The sequence below is a fragment of the Heptranchias perlo genome, chromosome 40, assembly GCF_035084215.1.
Source record: "Heptranchias perlo isolate sHepPer1 chromosome 40, sHepPer1.hap1, whole genome shotgun sequence".
In the NCBI taxonomy this organism is placed as follows: Eukaryota; Metazoa; Chordata; class Chondrichthyes; order Hexanchiformes; family Hexanchidae; genus Heptranchias; species Heptranchias perlo.
The window spans coordinates 8995404-9017858 of NC_090364.1; the positions used below are offsets into that span (position 1 = coordinate 8995404).

The 22455-nt window shown below is 46.4% G+C and overlaps 1 protein-coding gene across 1 annotated transcript; it reads left to right on the top strand.

The window, feature by feature from the left end:
* The first annotated feature begins 6656 nt into the window (after positions 1–6656).
* LOC137305368 (parvalbumin alpha-like) lies at positions 6657–22155 on the top strand. The gene is made up of 5 exons (XM_067974205.1): positions 6657–6756; positions 16888–16956; positions 18027–18159; positions 18730–18839; positions 21942–22155. Exons 2-5 carry the CDS (start codon positions 16896–16898, stop codon positions 21968–21970), a joined length of 333 nt encoding a protein of 110 aa, XP_067830306.1. The 5' UTR covers positions 6657–6756; positions 16888–16895; the 3' UTR covers positions 21971–22155.
* The last annotated feature ends 300 nt before the right edge of the window (positions 22156–22455 follow it).

The window sequence follows — 22455 nt, forward strand, 5'->3', positions numbered from 1 at the left end:
ACCTCCTCACAACCCCCCCGATTGGCCTAAGGGCAGCCGATAATCCAGGCGGGAGGCCCAGTCCATGTCGAGGGCTGGTCCTCGACATCAGAACATTCGGTTGCGGACCTGGGCCAGCCTGACACCCACCGGGGTTGCCGCAGTTTTAGGCCTGGACCACCTCCGGGCCGGAAGAAGGTAGGTGCGAATGGCGGTGGGGTGGGGGACGGGGCCTCTGGAGGGGTGGGGGAACCAGAAGAGCAGCAGCCCAGGCTGGTTTTTGTGGAGTCTGGAGGAGGACAATCCCATTCCTTCTGGCTCCACAAAAATAAAGAGGAACTTACCTTTGGGCTCCTCTTTGGCCAAGCTATCAGATCATACTGGTCAGAGAATGCAAGACAAAGATTACCGTCCAAAAATGGCAATCAAGGTATGTTCTTCCCTCCCTCTCCCAAGCACTTACACAGAATTATGTAGAATTTACAGCACAGAAACAGGCCATTCGGCCCAACAGATCTATGCCGGTATTTATACTCCACTCGAGCTTCCTCCCACCTTGCTCTGCGGAGGACCAGACAGTTTGTCGTCCACTTCGATCGCGCCCCCCATATCGCACAACTCCCACCTCCCACCCCATTTAAAATCGACCCTATAGCAGCCACAGGAAATCTCTAAGATTTCTTAGAGTCATGGCTCAGTTGGTAGCTCTCCCAACTCTGAGTCAGAAGGTTGTGGCTTTATGCCCCACTCTAGAAATCTGAGCACAAAAATCCAGACTGACGTTCCCGGTGCAGTATTGAGGGAGTGCTGCACTGGCAGAAGTGCCGCCTTTCGGATGAGACATTAAACCGAGGCCCCGTCTGCCCCCTCAGGTGGATGTAAACGATCCCATGACACTACTTCGAAGGAGAGCGGGGTGGTTCCTCCCCGGTGTCCTGGCCAATATTCATCCCTCAACCAACACCTAAAATCAGATGATCTGGTCATTACCACATTGCTGTTCATGGGAGCTTGCTGGGCACATATCCACATTCGCTACGTTACAACAGCGACTAAACTTTAAAAGTACTTAATTGGCTATAGAGCGGTTTTGGATGTCCTGAGGTCATAAAAGGCGCTATAAAAATGCAATTTCTTTCTATAAGCTATAGGTAAAAGTCTCTATCATTTCCGCCATGGACAATTGGAGATGACGGCAGATTTGGCCGCTAAACTGGTGAGAAACTAGGAGGCAAGTTTCGCACTGTCAGATTTTCTTTTCTTCTCCACACTAATGCCGATTTTTTTACCTTCCTTCCCCAACAAGGAGTGAAATTTGAAACAAATTTTGCTTTGCTGCTGCTCCTCGTCGAGGCCCGACAAAAATACGGCAGTTTCTCGCTCGGATAAATCAAACCAATCAGGTGGGGATGAACCGCAAGCCAAGGGTCGCCCGATCTTCCCCCGGTGGAACAGGCTTGAGGGGCTGAATGGCCTTTCTCCTGTTCCTCTGTAAGCCGTCTGCGCCTTCTCTCAGGACGGAACGAGCGGGAAGTGGACCGCTGGCACTTAAACGAGGCCTGGGAGTTAAAATTCCCTGGGCCTGAAACTTAGGCCAATGAGTGCATCTCACACTCGCCCCACCCAACCACCGCCCAAATCCCGCTCAGGGTTAAAATTGTCCCTGATGCTTGGAGCAATGGAATTCTATGCAATGGAAAAGAAACGGGATTTGTCCCTTGAAATTTAACCGGAATGGGAATGATTGGGAAGAGATTTACTCCATTAGAAATCAATTCTTGGGATTACGTATTAGATTATATGGTATCAGTTATTATTATTAAGGTAACAACTTGCATTTATATAGTGCCTTTAATGTAGTAAAACGTCCCAAGGCGCTTCGCAGGAGATATTAGGTCAGATGACCAAAAGCTTGATCAAAGAGGTAGGTTTTAAGGAACAACTTAAGGGGAGGAGAGAGAGAGAGGTAGAGAGATTTAGGGAGGGAATTCCAGAGTTAGAGCCTAGGCAGCCGAAGGCATAACCGCCAATGGTGCAGCGATGAAAATCAGGGATGCGCATGAGGCCAAATTTGGAGGAGCGCAGAGATCTCGGAGGGTTGTAGGGCTGGGGGAGGTTACAGAGATAGAGAGGGGTCGACTCCATGAAGGTATTTGCAAGCAAGGATGAGAACTTTTAGTTTAATATCAGAGCGACAGATGCCAAGTTATAATATCTAGGGATGGCACAGTCATGCATGCAATGCTGCTCATGTCCTGGTATCCATCTATCATCTGTAATCTCAATATATAATGGTTTATGTTTGTTTATATCAACGCAGTGGAATGTGGTGACATCTTCGTCAGCTAGAGGGCATAAAAATAGTCTTGTTGAAGGAAACGAATCCAAAGTAATTCACTAACTGTTCCAATACTGAAAGACATTTGGGCACCAATTTCAGATGCTGGAAAAATGTGGGGTTCGCGCACGCCACACAAGCGCACCTGCACCAATAGCGGGAGGGGGGGTGCACCACGCTGAATTCCGCAATGTACGTCCCACCCCTTCATTTGCCTCGACTCCCTGAGCATGGAAAACAAGGGCGGGGAGTCAAACCTGCACTCGACCGGACTCCAGTCGCAACACTGGGCACATCAGCAGCATTTAAAGGGCCGCGTTCATCCTTAAAGGTGGGGGTGGGGTTTGGCCTGAGAAAAGTGGGGGGGTCGCTTTTCTCAGACCAAACGCCATCTGCTGTCTGGAAGAAAGGCTGCGAGTTGTGGTGTGGGCAAAACACAACTAAAACAGATTATCTGCTCATTATCACATTGCTGTTTGTGGGAGCTTGCTGTGCGCAAATTGGCTGCCATGTTTCCTACATCACAACAGTGACTACACTTTAAAAGTAGCTCATTGGCTGTAAAGCGCTTTGGGATTGACGATCCGGATTCTTTCCCCTCAGTCTGGTTCAGTAAAAACTGAAGTCGAGTACATTTTAAAGTTCATCACAACTTTAATAGCAGGGTTCTTAGTCTGCAGCATTGATTTGGACTCCTGATAGAGTCCCTCTATGCTGGCAGAGCAATAACAAGAAACATACAGAAATCCACACGTTTTTATACAGATGAATAGGGTTGGAACATACTTAACGAGGGTCAACACCAATCATAAGCCGGGCATAGGTTGCCATGCGAGGTTACATTATTTCCGGCCAATCATAAATCGTCCATGTGCTGATCATGCTGCTGTTAGACATCAAAGGGGATACTTCCTCACCTTCCAACCTGGAATGTTCTTCCCTGTTCCTTCTGTTCCTTATCTCCCAACCTGGAATGTCTTTCAACTTTGGCTAAGTTCGTTACCTATATTGATCTGCCATAAACATGGAGACATTCAGACCAGTCCTTGAATCACATCAAAGACTCTACATTGATAAGACCATGCAAACCTGCTGACTACGCAAACATATGGCCCAGCAGGAGACCAGGCCACCTGTACCAATCTCAGTTACTAACTAATTAACCCTTTCTAACCATTTTGCATTCTGCTTCTTTGCCACATAGGCATCTTAATATTTTACCGAAAACTGACCACGTAGGGATTCTCAGGATGTCCTGAGGTCCATGAAAAAAGCTATATAAATGCAAGTTCTTTCTTTACAGGATGTGCGTCTTCACAGGAAGGGATGAAGAACACAGGCCAAGACATCCTGTACCACTCTTGTGCGTCTTCTAGACGCTAGTCACAGTGTAGCATTGGTGCAAGGCATGGGAGCGGATTTCCAGCCTGTCTTCTCAGTTCAAGCAAGGTCCTTGGGACACAAGGAGTGGGGGGGAAAGGGGCTGAGAAAATGGGAGGGGGAATAAATTCCGAAAATGAGAAAAACTGGAGTTGCAGGTTGTAACACAATCAAGTGTCTCCTACCAGAGTTACATACTATGAAAATTAAACTCATGGGGTTTACATAGTCATCTGAATCCCTGAGATTGTATTACAGCCTGTAATTGACTCCAGTCTAGCTGTTATTTTATATAATATGCAGTAAGGTTACAGTTTTAATACAGTGTGCAGCAATGAATTACTAATGCAATCAGAATGCTTTGCTTAGAAATTTGGGCGCACCCATTATTGGGGGGGCTCAGGGGCACGGGGTAAGTACCCTGCGGCAGAATGGTGAGGTCCGAAGCCCAATATCCACTGGCAATGATCAAGGAGGAGCGGTAAGTGGATCTGGGGTTGGGGGCGCGAGACAATGGGGGGGGGTCAAGGCCCTGTCGACGCGGGGGTCAGGGGTCGGGGGTCGGGATCGGGGGCGATCGGGAGGATGGTTAAATGTAGAGTTCTGCTCCCGTCTCCACATTCAGCTAAGTTACTTGCCTTCCTTTTTTAGCAGGCAATCCCTAGGGTTGGTTTCCCTGAGTGTAGCCCACGATGGGGCTGGCTGCCTCGAGGCAAACCAGTCTTGGAGGGGACCTCAAACAGGCGTTAGGCCCCCTATTTGCCAATGAAAAGGGCCTAAAGCCTGCTTCAGGCATGGGTAAAGGACACCTCTTGTCTATCCTTATCCAATATGGCAGGCGGCACACTTCCAGCCACAAGTGTAGTTTTCATTTGTACCTCTGCTGCTTGGCTGAATTTATTCTCACCCTTAATAACTTCCCCTTTAAGTCCACACACTTTCTCCAGATCAAAGATGTCACTGTGAGAACCCACATGGATACCCAATATGCTTGACCTTTTGTAGGATATATCCAGAATACGCCTTATTCAAATCCTAAGCAGGCCCATTCCCTGATCTCTCCCCAGTTACGCTATTATTGGTATTGCTTCCAGCTCTTACTCTGGCCTGGAGAAATTTATTGACCATGCTTACCATTCTCTGACCTTTACATTGTCCATCTCTGGCTCTATCCTTCCTTTTACCTGTGCAAGGTGGCAATGGCCTATCCACAGATATCTACTTCCAGTCCATAGGCGCCCTACATTGGATAACCATTTCCATTATGTCCTCACGTTTTCAACCCCTTCCCAATTATATCCTGACCTTTCCGTCTTCCATTGTTCCAACTAAGGTCAACACAAACTTCAGGAACGCTACTAAGAAAATATATTGCGAATTGGATGCAGGACCCCATTTTAACCCCCTGCGTTCCACTAGAACGGGACGTTACCATGGGGTTGTTTACATACCGCCAATTTACCTCCTGGGTTTGCGGAGTCGTGTGAGGTGCTAAGGCGGGGGCCTCTTAAATATTTAAAAATCGGGGTCCGATGATGTCATTCTGGCCCCCACACCTCACTCATGCTCCGAGTTAAAATCACCTCACTCTCGGGACGTGGGCGTCGCTGGCAAGGCCAGCATTTACTGCCCATCTCTAGTTGCCCGGAGAAGGCGGTGGTGGGCCTTCTTCATGAACCGCTGGTAGCAGTTTGATACAACTGAGTGGCTGGCTGGGCCACTTCAGAGGGCGGTTAAGAGTCAACTACTTTGGTGCGGTGTTCGATCATGGTGACTCCACCTGACTCAGAAGAGATCTAATTGGCTGTGGTCCAATCACTAGGATCCGGCCTACTGCTCCAGAAGGTTGGACTCCATTGCAATAGAAGTTGCTCTCTTCTCTTCATTTGTCCAGTCCTGAATTGGAGTCTCCACCCAAAATGTTCATCTGCCTTCTCTCTTTTCAGACGATGGCGGACGTGCTGCGCCTTTTTTTTTTAACGCATAAGGCCAAAGTTTGGTCGGCAAGACTACATCCATGAAGGCCTGAATAGGAGAGGGATAATGAGCACTCCCTTAGTATCACACTGGAAGGGCAACCCTGGAGTCCAATGGGCTCAAGTCCTGCAATAGTAACTCATACCACTCTACTAAAGTTTAATTGTGCATTATAAATTCTAATAATATAACAAGTGCCAGCCCCGCAGTGCAAGCTATATTAGTCCACACTGCTTGCAAATTAGCCAGCACTGGTTGGGAAGTGAATAACTTTTGAATCCCCACATGTTTTTTAATTGTTATTGTGCAGAAAAAAATAAGAAGAATTCTTCTTTTCAACACCTTTAAAGGCAATATTTAAAAGCTTCGCTCCACTTAACTCAGTAGTATAAGGCTCCTTAAAAGGAGCTATTAGTCCTATAGGCATTTAATCCACTCCTAAATTTATCAGCCGATGCCACAGCCAAACAAAATCTAAATTAATCTTTGGGAGTGCGGGGGGATCCCATATCATCTACATGATACTTGAAAACTGTTTACCTTCCTGTCCAAATACTTATGGGATAAATTAAAGTTCTCGGCATTGAATAAAAAAGCCAACGCTATAAAATACATAAAGTGCCTCTCCAAATTTTGCAGTGGACTCTGATAATCCCATCAAGAAAAATCATGTGAGCAGCATAACTGTGGGTCGAGAGATTTGGGGGCCAATGTGGGAAGGAGTTCTGTTGGGCCATTGCGTTTTTAACTTCGAAACTCCACTATTGCCGATTTTGAGGCAGTGGGGGTCGGGGCGGGGAAGACCATTGCTTTTGTTGCACACCGCATAGTTTTACATAAAGGTTTTCAGACATCCAGCTCGAGGTATTAATAGTGCAAGTTTGATTAGGCAAAGTAAATGTGATACCGTCTCATTTCTGACTATCCGATCCTTCAGGAGTAGAAAAGGGTTAACTTCCTAAAATAGATTGGGACTGGAGTACATAAGGGTCAGGTCTGCTTTCCCCGTTACCCATTGCTTATTCCTCAGCCACCTCCTAATTTTTGCAGCCCTCTCACCACCGTGCTGATCACAATTCAAGGTAAGTCGCTCGCCTGCATTTTTACAACGGGAAATCTTGGGGTACAAAAGAGAAGGACTGAGGGGAAGATTAGAGCAAAGATTTTGGAGCGATCAGGCGCAATGTTTAAAAATAAAGGGGAAAGGGGCAAGGAAAGAACCAAAAGGAAAGAGGATTTGTAAAGGGCAAGAATTTTCTTTTAAAAAAGGACTTAGAGAGAAACAGAAAGGGATAAATACAAAGGCGAAGGAAGGAATGAGGGAGAGAGCAGGAAAGGAAAAATGGAAAGAAGAGCAAGTGAGAGGAAAAGAAGGGGAAAAAATCAGAAGGAGAAACATAAAAGGGGGATAAGAAAAGTCAAGAGATTTAAATTAAAGGCAACATCTATAAATAAAATGTTTTATTGAAGTGTTATTTGAGAGACAAAGCAATAAGAGAAAAATAAAATGGATTTCAGCGCTGGCAGGTATTTTTTGATTACAGGTGAGGGCGGATATTTTTCGAAATAAAATAATCAATGGAATTTTAGCAGAAATAAAATAAATTCTTAGGAATCACTGAACTTTTTAAATCGTACCTCTGAGTATTATTTTAGTTTGTAATTTAACTAATAGAAATCTGATTCCATCCACTGTAAGTCTCAGACTTCATTTTAAGAATTATATTTGGGGAATTGGGAATTTCAAACCAAAAGTTAGAACCAACAGTGTTTTTTTTAGAGTTTGTGAAATCTGATTCAAAATTGGATGATTTTTTTTTAAGATGGTTGGACAGCTGAAAGAGAGAATTTTTATTTATATTAGAGTCATTTCTATTTTATAAATAGTCAACGGGGATAATTTTTACTTTGAGCAATGGTGTAAAATGGAAGATAGCGAACGCACTCTCATTATACACCCCGTCCGACTTTCCCTCCCATTAACCTCAGTTGAAAGGAAATTTGGGCATGAGGTACAATGGCGGTAAATTCAACATCGCTCATTTTACACCACAAATCGTCCCCAATATTTCATCAGTTAACATGTTCTGGAAGGGGATGTTTTCTGAGGGAGTTTTGTTCTGAGGGAGGGGGAAAGAGGAGGGACCAACATGGCCCCAAAAGCTTGTGGTGAGGAAAGCAGCCCGGTAATGGCTAGTAAATCTCTTTGGGGCAAAGTTGTGCTCCGCCTCAGAAACTGGCACCTGCCCGTGCAAGCGGGCATGTCTGACAGAAATTCCATTTGAGCTGGGTGAAGTGCTCGGAGACAAGGACGCAGGTGTCCTGGTGATTGTCTTCAAAGGGACTTTGTGCTGAAGAGTATTTCGCAAACCACCAAACGCTACGAGGCTGCGCCAAAACACGCCATTGTGTTTCAAAAATCTCATCTCATTTGCATCGTCGTGATGTGTAGCTGCTCTGGCTGTTCTTCCCTCCCCGCGATCAAGGCAGTGCCTCTTTACAGGTGGTACTAACTGATAAGATAGGACCTGTGACAGATGATGCTGCGGTGAATCATTGTTCTCAAAGGATCTGTCCGCGTTGACTTACCGTGTGTAGTTTAGTTAGCCTAAAACAGCATCAATATTTGAATAGCATAAATCGTCCGTAAGACCCAGGGACATGATGGCTTAGCGTGTCCATATACAACTCCCTGTGCGCCCTGGGCTGGTACGTCACCGTGGATTCATCTTGGCGTCCCCCACCCCCCCCCGAAATAGGAGCTTATCTTTTCAACTGTGCCAGGATGTTCTCAATGACACCCCTGTTGGCTGGCTGAGGAATGGCACCAGCTGGCAGCATTGCAGGCCAATTTCCCATATGTCTTCCCACCAAAGATTGGGATGTGGCACAATTAAAGAAAGCAGGAAAAAAAGCAATCAAGTTTAAGAGAATCAAAAAAGAACACCTAACTTGCTCCCTCTAAGCATTGCTGTGGCTCAGTTGGCAGCACTCTCGCTTCTGAGTTAGAAGGTTGTAGGTTCAAGCCCCACTCCAGAGACTTGAGCACAAAAATCCAGGCCAACACTCCCAGTGCAGTACTGAGGGAGTGCTGCACTGGTGGAGGTGCTGTCTTTTGGATGAGACGTTAAACCGAGGCCCCCGACTTCCCTCTCAGGTGGATGTAAAAGATCCCATGGCACTATTTCTTAGAAGAGCAGTGGGGGGTTCTCCCCGGTGTCCTGGCCAATAATTATCCCTCAACCAACATCACTAAAAAAAAACACGATTATCTGCTCATTATCACAGTGCTGTTTGTGGGATCTTGCTGTGCAAATTGGCTGTCGCGTTTCCTACATTGCAACACTGACTACACTTCAAAAGTACTTCATTGGCTGTGAAGCACTTTGGGACGACCTGAGGTCGTGAAAGGTGCTATATAAATGCAAGTCTTTCTTTTCACCCTATGGAAAGTGAGTTAGGGGGCAATCTCAACTCATTCCTTGTGGGAATGGGCCCACTGACTCTACTAACTGGCAGTCTCACTCAGAGAGATGGCATGGGGTAGCTGGTGTGCGTCAAGTGGGAAAATCAAGTCGGTGCACTAGTGGGTGTATTTTCAGAGGTCGGGGCTGAGGCACGTTGGGGAACGGAGGGAGTTTCATGTTGCGTTTTACCTGACCTGTCCAGTATCGAAGCAGGGGAGCCCCTAATGTTGACACTGGGTGCCTGAAATGAAAAGTGTTCCATTCCTACAGTGTTAACACTCCCTCGCCTTTACGAGCCCGAAACTCACAGCTACCAAAAAAATAAATAAGGAAAGTCTAAAATGACAGTGAAAGCTGCCCAGCTAGCTTGTCTCCCACAAATATCCAAGAGATTCCAATCGCAATAACTGAAATTAAGCAAAATGCATGACACAGTGGCCTGAAAATTGAGCCACAACCATTTTTGGTTGCGCGGGGGGCTTAAGACAGGGACCCCCGCGCCTGAGTGGTGAGGCCCAAGGTTATCCTGATATTGGGCCTAGGGCCTCATTTTAATGTTCCCGGCAAAGCATGAGGAGCCCGCCGGTTAAGAGGACTCCAAGTTTAGGCCGCTGCTAGCGCCATAGCGGCCCTCAGGTAAGCATCGTCAGGGCCACTGGTTGTGCCGAGTCCGGGGGTCAGGAGAGGAGGTCGGGGGGGAGGAGGTCAGGAGCAGCTGCGATCGGGAGAGGGGTTAAATGTGGTGTCGGGAAGAGCAGGAGTGCTTACATTCCGGTAAGTTACTTACCCTTTTTTTGTTGCAGGCGATCCTTGGGCTGGTTTCCCCCGAGTGTAGGCCACAATGGCGCCGGCTGCCTCAAGGCAAACCAGTCTTGGCGAGGGGGCCTCAAACAGGCGTTAGGCCTCTTATCCGCATATGCAAAGGGCCTAACGCCTGCTTCAGGCATGGGTAAAGGACGCCTCTTGTTTGGCGGGTGGCGCACCTCCGGCCGGAAATGTGCGCACGCTCCCTGCCCACCATACTGGGGCCTTAGTAGTCCGACTGCCGCCCGAAAAAAGGCACTACATGGACCAATTTCTAGGCCAACAATTCAGGAGGCTGCCTTCGGTTAATTTTGGACCAGATTGCCCGTTTTTTGAATTTTTGGCAGTCTGGACATGTTAAAACATGAACGGGACTATTTTTCAAATTGAAGTATTTCCCCTTCACATACTTCGGTGTCTTGCAACAGGAAGATAATTGTTTAACAGGGTTAACAATAAATTTTCATCAGCAATAAAGCAAGCATTAGGACGCCAATCTTCTACCCAGCTCCTACGCAGTGCCCCATCCGGTTTTGGGCTCAGCAACAGATGGTAACTGTGCAGCCCTACAACGCTCCGAGATCTCTGCACTCCTCCAATTCTGGCCTCTTGCGCATCCCTGATTTTCATCGCTCCACCATTGGCGGCCGTGCCTTCAGCTGCCTCGGTCCTAAACTCTGGAATTCCCTCCCTAAACCTCTCCTCCTCTCTACATCTCTCTCCTCCTTTAAGACCCTCCTTAAAACCTATCTCTTTTACCAAGCTTTGGATCACCTGTCCTAATATCTCCTTATGTGGCTCGGTGTCAAATTTTGTTTGATAATCGCTCCTGTGAAGCACTTTGGGACATTTTACTACGTTAAAGGCGCTATATAAATGCAATTTGTTGTTGTTGGGAGCTTGTGATTTGCGTGTCTGCTGGGTCAGCGTCCGATGAGCTTTGGTTGCACAACAATGACTTTGTGGGTTGCCATGATGATGAGGCCCACTCTGGTGTGGTGCTCCTGCAAGTTAGGCAGCTTTTCATGTGCCAGCAAGCACAAATGGCTGTAGACTAAGTATGGGAGCCATATTTAACACAAGAATTCATCTCCTTTGCTGTCCTATAGTTCATTGTCCCAAGTTAAGCCCATTGTTGAGGTAGGTGGGACTCACTCTAACACCAGCTCCGTTTATCGCTGCCTGGATTCAGTTTGCAGGAAGCACAGGCACTGACTAACGTTTGGGACTATGTGACGCCTCAGAAGGCCACTTAAGCTGATAGCCGAAGGTGAGAATGGAGTAAGGCAGAGCGGGGAGGGGAGAGAACATCTCATTGCCTATCTGACAGTTCTATCACCTTCCCTCTATTTTACGGTTACTTTTAATTTGAGATTTATTTTTGATCCTATCTTGGCAGTGCGATGTCAACCATTGCTGGACCTGTTAATGGATAACAGAAAAGCCACAGACGGAAAACATCAGGGTTTTTAACCTCTCTCCCTCCTTCACATTTGGTGTTGAGTGTCCACAAGGCCATGGCTGGGCTACCACAGCTCACTAGACATGGTCTCTGTAGGCACACTGAATGCCAATGGCGTTCCAGTTGCTTCAGGATCAATCGAGCAGGTGTAGTTCCGCATGTTTACTTTGCTGCAATAGGAGGGATTAATCTGGAGACAGAGTCATTGACTTGTATTCTTGTTGGGTGTATGATGCCATCAGTTCCCTGGCAGTTAGGTCTTTAATACTTAGAAGTGCAGCCAACAGGAGATCAGCCTTTGGCTCCACTCCACCAACATAAAACCTCCAGCCATTGGCTTTATTCCATGAACCTTATTGTTTTCCACCTGTGTTGCTGATGTTACCCGTTACCAGCTCCAGCAACAGGTGTTGGTCGCCCAGTCAAAGCCTGCGCTGGCGATATGTGGAATATGTTTGTCATATGAACCTCGACGCGGTCATTATTTTCCAGCCATAGAATTGATGGCTTTACTCTAACTGTACACAAGTCGGCAATTGAATGAAGTGGGCACCTATTAAACACATGATGGTAACAAATCTAAACAATAAACAGATTCCAAAGAAAAAAATCGCAGGGCTATGGGGAAAGGGCAGGGGATTGGGGACTAATTGGATAGCTCTTTCAAAGGCACGATGGGCCAAATGGACTCCTTCTGTGCTGTATGATTCTATGAACAGGTATATGGAGGCTGCACCTGCAAATTTAAAAAAAATTAGCTTCTTTTTTTCTTCTAATTTTCCGTTCCTGAAGAAGCTGCCTCTTGCTGGGATGCGGTTCCAGATTGCTTGTAGCTCTCTGGTTCCTTGTCCGAATGGTCATTCTTCACGAGCGAACCAGGATAGTTGAGTGACACCGGGCTATTCGGCTGCAGAGAGCATCACAGCTGAGCCCGATCCTGTCCTCACCCAATATCCATAAACGCACAGTTTTCAGCAGGTTGTCACTGGCTTCCGATCAGCGTTTAGAATCCTTGCTGATCTTCTAGCCTGGTGGACTGGGGCCAATTGCAATGTCCCAACTGGGATCAGCTAACTCAGCACAAACTAGGGATCAGACTTCAGGCATTTATGGCTATACGCCACGCCACTAGGTTTACGCCTTGGCTCAATGGGTAGTACTCTTGCCTCAGAGTCAGAAGTTCATGGCTTCAAGTCCCACGCTGGAGGCTTGAGCACAAAATCGAGGCTGACACTTCAGTACAGCCCTGTGGGAGTGCTGCACTGTCAGAGGTGCCGTCTTTCAGATAAGACATTAAAACCAAGGGCCCATCTACCCTCTCAGGTGGATGTAAAAGATCCCATCACACTATTCAAAGAAGAGCAGGGGAGTTCTCCCTGGTGTCCTGGCCAATATTTATCCCTCAACCAACATCACTAAAAAAAATTATCTGGTCATTGCTGTTTGTGGGAGCTTGCTGTGCGCAAATTGGGCTGCTGCATTTCCTACATTACAACAGTGTCTGTACTTCATTGGCTGTAAATTGCTTTGGGGGCGTCCTGAGGTTGCAAAAGGCGATATATAAATGCAATTTCTTTCATATGATACATTTACCCACTAAGCCTTGAGGAGAGCTGTGGAACTCCCAATTAAGAATCAAATAACAAAACTATAATTGATATTCTTTTAATTAAATTTTTGTCATAGTTTTGCAAACATTGACTGTAGATTACAATATGAAGGAACTGTCTGCCAGGAGCTCTGTGAACACTAATGTTTTAAATAGCTAGTGGCTGCAGCACCTTGGATTACTGCCCACAGCCACTGATGTTTGTCTAACTCTCTTGTGTAGTTGGACATCCAACTAAGTTTTTGATGGCACGAACTGTTTGAAGAAAAATAGTTTTGAATAATTTGCAGAAGAAAAAGCAAAGAATTATTAAAGGTGGTCCTAATTGGGGAGAGTCGTTCTCTAAAGAAGGGAGGTCCTATCGGACAGAGATTTCCCTCTTCAAAGGTGGTCTTTCTGTTAGTAATTCTCTCTTTAAGGAGGTCCTTTCTGATGGACTTTCCTTGTTCAAAGGAGGTCCTGCCAGCTATGTCTTTAAGCAGGCACAATACGCACAGCTTAAGGCAGGCAGCTGTTTTATTGAGATGCCTTCAATCAAAATATTCTGCCCACATAGACCCAGCCCCATGACAATTTTAACTCTTTCAGTCCTGGAAGACCATCCCCCTTCTGGACCATGTGTCAGCTGTGGCTCAGTGGGTAGCACTCCTTGCCTCTGAGTCAGAAAGTTGTGGGTTCAAGTCCCACTCCAGAGATTTGAGCACCTAATCTGGGCTGATACCGAGGGAGTGCTGCACTGTCTCTCAGATGAGACTGAAACTGAGGATCTATCTGCCCTCTCAGGTGGACATAAAAGATCCCATGGCACTATTTGAAAAAGAGCAGGGGAGTTCCTGCTGGTGTCCTGACCAATATTTATCCCTCAACCGATATCACCAAAACAGGTTATCTGGTGATCATCACATTGCTGTCTGTGGGACCTTGCCTGCTAGGTTTCCCACATTATAACAGTGACTACACTTCAAAAGTTATATGGTTATAAAGTGCTTTGGGATGTCCTTAAATCAATAAAGACGCAACGCAAATGATTTCTTTCTTATCTTTTGTTGCAAAGAATATGTAGACAGATAATTTTGTAAATTTATAATGATGAATAGATTATTATTACCATTATGACGACTTGAGACATCTATACCATTTAGCAGTATGTATTTTGGAATTTTTGAAATAAATAATTTTTTTTTAAAAATTGCCTTTCCTCCCCTCCCTCAAACTAAGGCACTTACGTCAATCCTCTCTGACTTGGGGATTTGGATGGTTTGGGCCTCCCCTGCCAGCATCATTAATAGACCCCCTTTTCCTAACCCCACCTCCGCCACTCTGTGCAGCTGGTATTGACTTGGCTCATACCTCTGGCTCCTCAGCATTAAAGCAAATGGCTGGAATGTGAGCCTGGGATTCCCAGTTGACAAGACACCACAATAATCTATGACGACATCAATTCCAACCACTCCTGACTTACTTCCACAGAGAAATACCATTCCCGTCCCTCACCCTTCGAGGGCTCACATTCTATCTGAGTGCCAAACCAAGACCAGGCCAAGGTTCTGTAATTCATACAGAATTTATATAGCACCTTTCAGGACTTCAGGATGTCCCAATTATGTTCTTTTCAAAATGTAGACACTGTTGCAATTTGCCCCACAAACAGCGATGACCAGATAATCTGTGTTTTAGTGGTGTTGGTTGAAGATTGAGGCACAGGTGTTAGAAGGAATGTAACCACATCGATAGAGGGGTGGCAGAAAGTAGAGTCACGTCCAATGGATGTTTTCTGGATTGGTGGGATTAGGGAAGTGGTGTGCTCCAGGGATCTGTGCTGGGACCTCCTGCGTTTTTTCATTTCAGTTAAATCATTTGGACATGAGCGCAAGAGGAAAGATAATTGAATTTGGGCAGTAATACCAGGTTAGGAGGCACGGCAAACTATGAGGGAGGTTGCAGGAGATCTCAGGGACACATAGAAAGATTAGTGGAATGGGAAGCAAGACAGCTAATGCAGTTTAATCCAGAGAAATGCAAAGCAGTACATTTTGGGGCAAACATTACAAAAATGACGGAGAGAAAAAGAACCACTGGGTCCAGCTAGCCTGTCTAATATAGTTGTGATGCCCTATGCAACACTATACAGAGACTCCCTACTTACCCAGAGCCATGTAATCTACTGGGAGAGGCAAAAACCCAACTAAAAACCCAGGCCAATTAGGAAGAAAAAATCTGGGAAATTCCTCTTTGACGCCTTTAGGCGATCGAAATTAGTCCAAAACATAGCACTGCATATATGAAAAACCAAATGATAATCTGGGTTTTGCAGCAAGGAAATGATATTCAATTTGTACAAGGCTAATTCTCAGGCCATGGTTGAGCTATGGAAAAAGTACAGCAAAGATTCACTCCAATTTTTTTATTATTCGTTCATGGGATGTGGGCGTCGCTGGCGAGGCCGGCATTTATTGCCCATCCCTAATTGCCCTTGAGAAGGAGGTGGTGAGCCGCCTTCTTGAACCGCTGCAGTCCGTGTGGTGAAGGTTCTCCCACAGCGCTGTTAGGTAGGGAGTTCCAGGATTTTGACCCAGCAACGATGAAGGAACGGTGATATATTTCCAAGTCGGGATGGTGTGTGACTTGGAGGGGAACGTGCAGGTGGTGTTGTTCCCATGTGCCTGCTGCTCTTATCCTTCTAGGTGGTGGTGGACGCAGGTTTGGGAGGTGCTGTCGAAGAAGCCTTGGCGAGTTGCTGCAGTGCATCCTGTGGATGGTACACACTGCAGCTACTGTGTACCGGTGGTGAAGGGAGTGAATGTTTAGGGTGGTGGATGGGGTGCCAATCAAGCGGGCTGCTTTGTCCTGGATGGTGTCGAGCTTCTTGAGTGTTGTTGGAGCTGCACTCATCCAGGCAAGTGGAGAGTATTTCATCACACTCCTGACTTGTGCCTTGTAGATGGTGGAAAGGCTTTGGGGAGTCAGGAGGTGAGTCACTCGCTGCAGAATACCCAGCCTCTGACCTGCTCTTGTAGCCACAGTATTTATATGGCTGGTCCATTTAAGTTTCTGGTCAATGGTGACCCCCAGGATGTTGGTGGTGGGGGATTCGGCGATGGTAATGCCGTTGAATGTCAAGGGGAGGTGGTTAGACTCTCTCTTGTTGGAGATGGTCATCGCCTGGCACTTGTCTGGCGCGAATGTTACTTGCCACTTATCAGCCCAAGCCTGGATGTTGTCCAGGTCTTGCTGCATGCGGGCTCGGACTGCTTCGTTATTTGCGGGGTTGCGAATGGAACTGAACACTGTGCAGTCATCAGCGAACATCCCCATTTCTGACCTTATGATGGAGGGAAGATCATTGATGAAGCAGCTGAAGATGGTTGGGCCAAGGACACTGCCCTGAGGAACTCAGGCACCAGGAATGAAAGGTTATTGTTATGGAGAAAAATTGGGCCTTTTTTCCCCACTGGAAAAGAAATTAAAGGGGAAATTTAATCAAAGTGTTCAAAATTCTGAGAGGTTTTGCAAGGGTAAATAGCGAACGATTGGCAATTCAATAATAAGAGGATGTGAACAAAGAGGGAAGTTAAAAGAACTTTTTGGCACAGAATGTTTTTAAAACAAAGCATGCCTTGCCATTTAGGCGGAGATTATATACAATTTAAAAGGGAATTGGATAAGTATTTGAAAAGGGAGTGTAGAAAAGAATGTGAGGAAAGGGATTGCACTAGGCAGCTTCAGTTGAAGAGCCAGCGCCAGCATGGACATGATGGGCTGAATGGCCTCCTTCTGTGCTGTAATTTCTATGATTATTGGGACGGGGAAGCAGAGCTGAGTGAGTTGGCAAGAAACATTAAAAACTATTAATACGTCTTTTTTTCAACAGCTGCAAACATGCCCATGACAAAGTTCCTTGCAGCAGCTGACATCAGCAAGGCCCTTAGTGCTTTCCAAAGTAAGTGGAACCCTGTACTTCTTCTTTCTCTCTCAATTCATCAATTTTGTCTTTCGTTTTTTCTTTCTCTCTCAATTCATCAATTTGTCTGCTTTTTTTTTCCTTTCTCTCTCTCTCCAACAAACTGGAGTTTAATTTCTGCGGGGGCCCTTCTGTCGGTCCACCGTAACTTCATCGGAAGAACGGCAGCAACGACGTAAAAATGGCGCAAATGCCGTTTGTGTCGTTTTCCTGGGGTTTCCGCGCCTCTTCCGCCCCTGAGGAAATTCACTACCGTTCAACTTAGCTGTAGCTCACTCTGTTGGGTGGTCCATGTGTGGACATTGGGTAAAGGGCTTGGAACAACTGGAAAGTGGTTGGTTACAGGGTTGGAGTTTATAAGGTTTATAAAGAGTAGGCCTAGAATCAGATTATTCTCTTTCTTCAAACTTTGACGGTCAGATGGTCATTGAAAACTGTACGTCTATCTAAACTACCGGAACAGGTAGATAGGGCCTTAGTTTGATGTCCCATCTAAAGGGCACACCTCCAATAATGCAACACTCTCTCAGTACTTCACTAGTGTCAGCCTAAATTATGAACTCAAGCCACGGCCTTCTGACCTAGAGGCAAGAGTGTTATCAACGGACCCAAGCTACAAGGTGCAGACCCAAGCTGCAAGTGTCATATGGACCAGGAAAGTCCTAAATTTGATGCCTAGCCTGTGCTGGATTAATTGGTCTTCACTCTAGAGGCAGGATGTTACAACGTCCGTGAATGCAACTGGTTAGGGTCAGGGAGAAAAAAATCAGCCCAGGTTCCTGTTCCTGTTCACTCTCCATTGACCCTAGGTGAATATAGGGTGAGAACAGGATTGAGTCAATCACCATCAGCGCTCATCCCTGCAGGAAGGTCACATGAGCAAGGAACCAGGGGGTCGTTGGTGCCTACGAGAGGGGGAAACAAAGAAAGTTAGAGGATACGACTAGACATCTTGGTGTCCTCCATAAGCTGCTTTAATGTCCTTAATTGCAAAGTTTGAAAAGAAAGGTGTCTGCCTCATGACCGTACCTCATTTACGTGATTTCTAGCTCCTGGGAGCTTTGATTACAAGAAGTTCTTTCATTTGGTCGGCCTGAAGACCAAGACCCCTGCACAAGTGAAGGAAATCTTTAAGATCCTTGACCAAGATCAGAGTGGCTACATTGAAGAGGAAGAGCTCAAGTAAGTCCCAGATGCACAGAAAGCAAAGCTCTTCTTTAGACACTGGCATCCTTCTGATGGGGCATCACATTTATGGCAATAATGGGTCAGAATTTCTCCAACTAACTTATGGGAAGTGGGTAGAGATCCATTATGCCCATTTAGTGCCCCCATCTAATTTTGCAGTTAATTATAATAAAGCTAGGCCTGCCTGGTCATGCCAGTTAGAAGCTTATGCAATATCCTAGTCTTTATGCTGGTACAGGGCTCAGTCATGTGCCCACCCATATCAGATGGCCATCTAGGGCTGCCAGTGTGTGCTGTGTAAGAAAGTGCATTTCGAGGGCCTGTAGTAAGATTTGAGGTGGCACTCGTCAACAATGTCAAGTACTATAAAGGGGGCAATAATGGAAGGTGGGCCTGTTGAAGGTAGTTTGAGCAATGGAGAAGTGGGGAATCTTTGTTTGAAATTACAGGAAACAGCGAAGTTTTGATTGTCAATGGGCAAAGAAAAGAAAAATTGAGTCCGACAAGTTGGGGAAACTGCTGGAGAGGGCAGTGGCATCTCTCATTTTGTTTTCTTCTTGACAGATCTGTGCTAAAGGGCTTTGCACCCGAAGGAAGGGAACTCTCTGACAGTGAAACTAAGGCGTTACTTGCAGCCGGGGATGAGGATCACGATGGTAAAATTGGAGCAGATGGTACGTATTTGATGCTGATGGTCAGCAATCTGAGACACCGGAGACATAGGTCATGGTGACAATTATTGGTCTGCATGTGTGTGGCTCTGAATGTACTTTCTTCCCCATCCACCCATGGCCATTTTCCTCCCCTCCTCTTTTGAAGGCACTGACTCATGCTCCACGTACACTGGCCCTCTTTCGGTACCTCATCAAAGTGGGATATTCTTCACGCATGAGTGGGACATCGAATGTTGGCAGGTTATTGTACAGAGGAGGACCACACAACCAAGCCAGGTTGTCCATTAGCACACAGGAAGGGTCACTTATAACAATTAGAATTAGAAACCCTGGGTAATTCTCCCAACCCCTGGCCTAGGGGGGCTAAGGCCAGTTGTAGCAGAGATCAACAAGCAGTACAAACTCGGGGCGGGGGTCAAGCTTTGGTCACCCTTGAACCTGGGAACTTTTTGATCTGTGTTGCTCGGTGCCACAAAGGGCAGCTCACCAACTGAGCCATCAATGTCTTATTTAAGAACCCAGGGATAGAAATGAGTGTGGGTCCGTTTTCTTGGCCCAGACTTGGTGCTGTGCACGCAGTGTGAGCACCAACAGAGAGGCCCGAAGCCAGCTCGAGAATGGGCCTCAGGCCTCATCTGAATGTTCCGGACGAGCTGCCAGCGCCTTTCACATCTCCACAGGCCGCTCGCCCTGCTCCAGGACTGAATTTCAGTCCACCCGCCTCACCTGCCAAGCCCTCAGGTAATAGAGCTCTTTAAAATTATGAAGGGATTCGATAGGGTCGACATAGGGAAGATGTTTCCACTTGGGGTGGGGGGAGGGGTCGGGAGTCCAGAATTAGGGGTCATAAATATAAGATAGTCACTAATAAATCCAATAAGGAACTCAGGAGAAACTTCTTTACAACAACAACTTGCATTTATATAGCACCTTTGACGTAGTAAAACATCCCAAGGTGCTTCACTGCAGCGTTATCAAACAAAATTTGACACCGAGCCACATAAGGAGATATTAAGATAGGTGACCAAAAGCTTGATCAAAGAGGTAGGTTTTAAGGAGCCTCTTAAAGGAGGAGAGACTGGTAGAGAGGCGGAGAGTTTTCGGGAGAGAATTCCAGAGCTTAGGGCCTAGGCAGCTGAAGGCATGTTCATCAATTGTGGAACGATTAAAATCGGGGACGCGCAAGAGGAAAGAATTGGAGGAGTGCAGAGGTCTCAGAGGGTTATAGAGCTGGAAGAGCTTTAAGAGATAGGGAGGGGTTGAGGCCATTGAGGGATTTGAAAACAACGATGAGAATTTTAAAATCGAGGTGTTCCCGGACGGGGAGCCAATGTAGTCAGCGAGCACAGGGGTGATGGGTGAACTTGGTGCGAGTTAGGATAGGAGCAGCAGAATTTTGGATGAGCTCAAGTTTATGGAGGGTGGAAGATGGGAGGTAGCCAGGAGAGCAATGGAATAGTCGAGTCTGGAGGTGACAAAGGCATGGATGAGAGTTTCAGCAGCAGATGAGCTGAGGCAGAGGCGGAGATGGACGATGTTACGGAGTTGGAAGTTGGCGGTCTTGGTGATGAAGCGGATATGTGGTCCGAAGCTCATCTCAGGGTCAAATAGGACGCCAAGGTTGCAAACAGTCTGGTTCAGCCTCAGTCATTGGCCAGGGAGAGGGACAGAGTCGGTGGCTAGGGAACGGAGTTTGTGGCGGGGACCAAAGACAATGGCTTCGGTCTTCCCAATATTTAGTTGGAGGAAATTTTTGCTCATCCATGTCGGACAAGCAGTGTGACAAATGGGAGACAGCGGAGGGGTCGAGGGAGGTGGTGACGAGGTAGAGCTGGGTGTCGTCAGCGTACATGTGGAACCTGACATTGTGTTTTTGGATGATGTCACCGAGGGGCAGCAATTAGATGAGAAATAGGAGGGGGCCAAGGATAGATCCTTGGGGGTCTCTAGAGGTAACAGTGCGGGAGTGGGAAGAGAAGCCATTGCTTTACCCAGCGAGTGGTTAGAATGTGGAACTTGCTACTGCATGGAGTAGTTGAGGCGAATAACATAGATGCATTTAACCGGGATGCTAGATGTACATGAGGGAGAAAGGAATAGAAAGATATGCTGATAGGGTGAGATGAAGTAGGACGGGAGGAGGCTCGTGTGGAGCATAAACGCCGCCATAGACCAGTTGGGCCGAATGGCCTGTTTCTGTGCTGTAACAGGGGGCGCGAGTGGGGTGCGATCGTTAGGACTGTGTAATCGGGGGGAACCACTGCTGCTCCTCCTGGCTCCAAAGAAAGGTTTTTTTTAAATTATAAATAAAGTCACCTTTTATAGGCACTGACCCTGCTCATCGGGGACCTTCAACAGGCGTTAGGCCTTTAATTGACTTAAAAAATGCAACCCACAAATTTAGCAGTGGGACCAACGCCTGCGCAGTTCGAGCACAGGCCAACCCACTGCTAAATTGGTATATACTTTGCACCCATTTATGTCGAGAAAGTGGAACAATCCACTGGGAGTTTTAAAATTGGAGGTACATTTTCAGATTTCTTCTCAGTGAATGCGTTGGTTGGCTATTCAAGCACAGGGTGCATCACAGACTCTTGCACATCCCCAATTTCCACCATTGGCGGCCGTGCCTTCAGCTGCCTAGGCTCTAAGCTCTGGAATTCCCTCGCCAAACCTCTCCACCTCTCTCTCCTCATTTAAGAAGCTCCTTAAAACCTACCTCTTTGACCAAACTTTTGTTTACCTGTCCTAATATCTCCTTATGTGGCTGGGTGTCAAATTTTGTCCAATAACGCTCCTTTGTAGCACCTTGGGATGTTTTACTACGTTAAGGGCCCTATATTAATGCAAGTTCTTGTCCCTGAAACAGAATTAACTGAAGTTTTTAAAAGGGAGATGGATACTTACTTGGGAAGGATGGGTGTTAGGGATATGGGAATAGGACGGGGAATTGGGAACTAAAAAGATAAAGAGTCACCATAGCTAACAAAATGGCGGAGCAAGCTCCAGGGGCAAAATGGCCGACTCCCGTTGCTACGTTTGGTGAGTCATTTAAAAGTTTCAATTTGACGACTTAATTCATTGTTTTTTTTTCCTTTACAGAATTTGCAAAGATGGTGGCTGAAGCATAAAACATCGAAACCAAATCAATCCTCCTTTACCCCTCACTGTTAGAATTCACAAAAAACCCCCGGAGAAAACCTCAGTTAATTAATGTCCATATAGTTCCTTCTATTTATTTGTACATTTTATACTTGTGTTTGTGCCGGAAGATGCTGTCAAACAAATAAATGTCAAAGAATAATTTGGTCCCACAGCACGGCCACTGTGTGCTTCATTTTGTCGCCGTGCGTTACAAGTTGGCTGGAGATAAGCCCGCTCCAAATTTTGCCTGATTAACCACAGGTCTAGGCTTTGCAATACAAATGTCCCAGTCTGTGCAGGAGGAACCCTCATCATCCGTGCTGACCTCTGACTCCTGATGAGGCAGGTGACCTACCTAACTGCCCGGTACCATTGCCTTGTCTGTAGCTGTGCAGTCTGGGGATTTGTCTGTCACATCAGGAGTCAGGAGGCAGCCAAGTGGAACCTGAATGACCTTTATAAAATTTGTTCT